Source organism: Triticum dicoccoides, chromosome 4A, assembly GCF_002162155.2.
Source record: "Triticum dicoccoides isolate Atlit2015 ecotype Zavitan chromosome 4A, WEW_v2.0, whole genome shotgun sequence".
NCBI classification, from domain to species: Eukaryota; Viridiplantae; Streptophyta; class Magnoliopsida; order Poales; family Poaceae; genus Triticum; species Triticum dicoccoides.
Window position 1 is genome coordinate 523,204,282 of NC_041386.1, and position 4,931 is coordinate 523,209,212.

General features: G+C 48.2%; 1 protein-coding gene across 1 annotated transcript; it reads right to left on the reverse strand.

Moving 5' to 3' along the window:
• Window positions 1–558: 558 nt before the first annotated feature.
• Window positions 559–1,397, reverse strand: LOC119289054 (dirigent protein 22-like). Its single transcript, XM_037568486.1, has one exon. The coding sequence runs from the start codon at window positions 1,345–1,347 to the stop codon at window positions 784–786; it is 564 nt and encodes a 187-aa protein (XP_037424383.1). The 5' UTR covers window positions 1,348–1,397; the 3' UTR covers window positions 559–783.
• Window positions 1,398–4,931: the final 3,534 nt, after the last annotated feature.

Sequence of the window (4,931 nt, forward strand, 5' to 3'; positions counted from 1 at the left end):
TATTGTCATGCTAGTTGCTAGGTAGTAGTGAACTAGTGACTTGGGCGTCTCCAATGTTGCAAAGACATGGGGTTTAAGCCAAAAAAATAGCATTAAAACCTATCCTCAAGGATTGTAAGGAAGGGTCTTAGCAAAAAACAAGAAAAAAATTCTGAAGACCGGGTCATAGTGCTAAAATCAAGTCATAAGGAATAAAAATCATTTCTCTTCTCTGACATGATTCGAGGGGTTAAAACCACAAGAAAAAATGAATGACATTTGAGCTCCACACTAAGACCCATGTGAGTATTAAACATTGGGGGAATGCTAGTATGTTATAGCACACTGAGTGAAAAATAGCACTGACTGAAACACAGCTTAAAACCGACTTTAAAATCTACATCGGTGATGGCAAGAAGTCAATCTCTTCAGAATACTTAAGAAATTATAGTTTCTGAACTATTCCCTTGGTTCTAAATTACTAAATCAGCGACACTTAATTTAAAACGGAGGGAGCAGCAAGGATAAAGTCATAAAGCAATCAAATTCAGAAGCGCAAGAAGGGAACACAAATTTAAATGCGATAAATAAATTTCCATTGATTTAAGAAAAAGCACACCACATTTCACCTAGGTTCACTTATTTCTTGCCACTTGCTAGACGATCAACCCAAGCAAAGGCACACCAATATTGAGGAAAAGGAGAAGTCCAAATCTCAAAGCACGGCCAACCTGAAGCAATAAAAAATGAAATGAAAACACTCTGTGAAGCATTACAATCAGTTAGCCCTTAAATATTTGCATGCTAATGCATGACGTAGACGTCGTACTCGACGTTGGCGTCGCCGGTCTTGGTGTTCATCGAGTAGGTCCGGGCCTGCGCGTACCCGCGGGCGAAGCGGAAGGCGCCGGTGCCCCCGACGATGGGCATCTCCCGGACTTCGGCGAGCGGGAAGTTGCGGCCGAGCACGGTGAGCGAGCTGCCGTTGTAGGCGCCGGAGGTGAGCACGAGGTTCATGACCTGCAGGAAGCCCATTGCTGTCTGGTCCGCCCCTATGTAGAAGCCCTGGGCCCGTCCCACGGCCGCTGACCCGAGCTCCGGCCTCTCCGTCAGTGGGTCATCCATCACGTACACCGCCCCGAACAAGGTCTGCAACGACGGCTTCGCCGGGCCTGCCACCCGCACCGACGTGGGGGGCGTGCCTCTCGAGCTGTCGTGGAAGTAGAAGTGGAGGTGTGTCGGTGCAACTGGGTCGGCCCCCGGGCGACGCCCATGGGCTAGGGCCCTGTTACCGGGCCTATGGGCCTCACTCACCGCGGACAGCACCGTGATGAAGAGAACAAGAAGCATCACCGCTCCCTTGGTCATCTCTTGAGCTAAGTAATATGTGTGCTACTCCGTAGATGCTACTACGTGTGTCTGTGACTTGTGCTCTTTCATGTGTAGGTCACCAGCTATTTATAGTGGATGGAAGGAGCGTAAGAGGAACACAAGCGACACGTGGAGTGCAGCAATTGGGATTCAGAAGGCTGCTCCATAAACTGGAGTGGTAGTAGGGTAAAATGGACACCAGTGCTAATGGTGATATGCAGCTGGGGAGCACAATGCACAGGAGCAATGGTCATGATGTTACTTGTGGATTGTGGCTTTGGTGGATCACCAGATTTCAGCTGTCGGTGGCGGCCAGTCAACTACGGAGAAATATTAATCTCTGGGGTGGAAATCAAATCGTTAAAGCCTCACAGCCTCTCTCGCCTGTGGAGGATGAATACTTGGCAACTGACAAGATCAAGCATAGGATGGTATTCGTCCATAGTGACGGGTAGGGTTAAGAGCATCTACAACTGGGCATTCCAAACCCGCCTTAAACGTCTGGGCAGGCCGCCCGGGTCACTAACCGGTCACGAAATTTTGACCATGTTGGCCGTCTCAAACGGGTCTCAAACGTTCGAACTGACCAGCACCCCTTATATCCAGCCCAAATATAGGACGGCTATGGGGGCGCCCGGCCGCACCCGCCACGTCAGACTGACGTCGGGCTCCCACGCGGAATCGCTCGGAAAGCCTGTAGTCTGAAGCTCGTCTCCTCCGTTGGACCATGTCGTTGCGTGGCGCCGCCCCGGCGGGCCGCATAGTGCCTAGCCTGGCTATTTAAGCCGACCGTCTGCACCGAAACCCTACCCCTCCACATCTTCCTTCCCCCGTCCGCCGCCGCCGCCACTTTCCACTCCCCATCCACCACCACTAGTAGCCATGCCCTCACGCCGCCGGATAAGGGGCCACCCATTTCTAACGACGGAGCGCTGGCTGCAGCTCCTTGAGCAGATCCGGGCAAGGCGCGAAGCCCGGATCGCCGCAGGGCTACCTCTGTATGCAGTGGATCCGGAGGAGGAGGTTGAGGAGGAGGATATGGGGAATGCCGGGGACGCGGATCTGCAGACGGAGCAGCAGGCCATCCTCGATTCCCTTCTATCAGAGTAGGATGCGGAGGCAAGACGCCATCGCCGGCAGAAGATGGAGGCGCATCACGCCCTGGAGGAGGAGGAGATGTTCGTCTACATGAATGAGGTCGGGCAGGAGGAGGAGGAGAAGCCAGAGCCCTCCTACGCGCCCGTCCACCCGTCGCCCGGCACCGACGTCGTGGACATCTCCAACAGCAAAATTAGCTATGGTAGTACGTAGTATGTAGTACTTAGAATTTCTTTTGAATGCTTTGTATGGATTTAGGGGTTCAAATATGAGAGACTCAGATTCAGAGTAGCTAATTTGAGATGGGCCCGGCCACTGTTCGCGGATGCGCCCGGTCGCCTCTGCGGGCGTTTGAGGGACCGGATTTGTCAATTCCAGCTGTAGATGCTCTAAGTACACCCCGTCGATTAGATCGATGATAATTGAGATTCCACTGATTATATCGATTTCTATGACAAAGTGATAATCATGGCGTGCTATATTAAGTAAGCGTTTTACCATCGGACCTGGAGCGTTATCACTTTTTTTGGGGAACGAGCGTTTTGACGTATGAGTAGTGTGCATGCTGGATTTGCTGACATTTTAGGCCCTCCGAACATATGGTCCACTAGTTATCATACCGCGAACCGCGTGGCCCGGCGCCCCGGAGAAAATCCATGGATGTTCGATCGGATCTAGGCCTGCTCTGAGATGTAAACAAACGGTAGGTGAGTTATCGAACCCCAACTGTATGAAATGAAAATTGTTTCTTTGTATGGATTTAGGGGTGCAGAATGTTGGCCGTGCAGCCTTTGTGTGTAGTGGGCCGATCCTGTGGTGCTTGGCTTCCACGCGGGGCAACGAGAGCTGAGAAAACTGAAAAAGCACTCGTGCATGCGTGCCATCGGCAGCAGTGCGAGTCGCCCTTTATGGATCATGGATGAACGCAGGGCGGCAGGGCTTGACATGTTCGTGCTTGCACACATGTGCTAGCTAGTGTCCCCAATACAATTCGCAGCAAAAAGAAGGTAAAGCTGAAACATTCATAGCAGTTGCACTAGTACTTTTACTATTCCCGGGTCTTCCTAAACCCCTGTTGCATGAAATACTTCTTAAATACCGGTCACTTAAATTTGGAAAACAATCAAAAGAGTTGCATTTGTACTCGCGAAAAAAACCTCCTACCTTTTAAAAGAAATGTAGAGCCACATTATCTCTATATTTTTTAACACGATACAAACACAGCCGCTCATACATACGCACATACACTGTACCCAGGGGCAGACCCAGGACAAAAATGTCTCGGTGTCCATGTGTATATCACATACTTTGGGTCTTTTGATGCTCAACCAATGTTATATGTAAATGTAACATATACTAAAAAATAATCTTTTTTGCAAAAAGGCAAAGGGCATGACACTAAAATTGAAATACTCCATGTAATGAAGTGTTATACTTTTTTTCCGGGTAGTGAAGTGTTATACTTGGAATACTACTCCCTCCGTCCTATAATATAAAAACGTTTTTGATATTACACTAGTGTAAAAAACGCTTTTATAATATGGGACGGAGAGAGTAGTTGATTAGGAAAGGTGGACATCAAATTATAGAAAAATCCAAACTATGAAAACAAATATCTTGATCACATAGAGCTAAATTATTTATATAAAAAATAAACTAATCAATTATATTTATTGAGTTATGGAGGAAGCAAGAATTAGGAAGGAAAAAACAAAATTATAGAGGCACGCACAATAGAGAGGTTGATGCATGAATCGTTGTACTATCTCTTTTCTTTTAATTAGCTAGTGATCTATACTACTCCAGTACAGTATTGTAGGGGCGTGGTGGCTGGATCAGTATTCGAAAATAAAAAATTGACCGATAGCTTGGTACCTGGCTGCATTCATGCCTCGCCCGCACGCGTCACTGTGTCGCTGGGCGCTGGCCGAGGGGGCCACCAGATGGGCCGCGCTTGAGTAGCTTTAGCCGGTGTCCATCTGTTTTTTTTACCGGTGTCACAGCTATATATGCGCTGTATATATAGGTAATTACAGAATTTACCGGTGCCCTGACTGTACCTCTATAAGCACTTCCGAGAAACTGAGCCGGCACATCACCTAATCACCTTAAGATTGACGAAGCCGCCACAAACTCCTTTTCGGATGTAAATGGCTATGATTTTATAAAAAAGATAAGGCATTATGACCGAACACTTGTCCACTTCTTTAGGCGACAAGGCTAGGCTTTCTCGCCATGCATGTATGCTTGTGAGATTCAATGTTAGACGCTTCATATCGATTCAAGGATTCAAGGGTGATGGTTGTGGTTCCAGAGCCCTGCTACTCAGGAGCATGTGCGCGAAGACTTCCCGACTGTTATCAACAAGGTCAGGCAGCTTCCGATGAGGTGCGGCAACAATGGTGCGTCAACGGATCATTTTGGTGGCAGTAGTGATCAATCAGTGGACCAAGAACTTTGATGTAATTTTTATTATGTTTGAG

Coding starts and splice junctions, on each gene's coding strand:
- LOC119289054 (XM_037568486.1), bottom strand. CDS start 1,347: ATGACCAAGGGAGCGGTGATGCTTCTTGTTCTCTTCATCACGGTGCTG.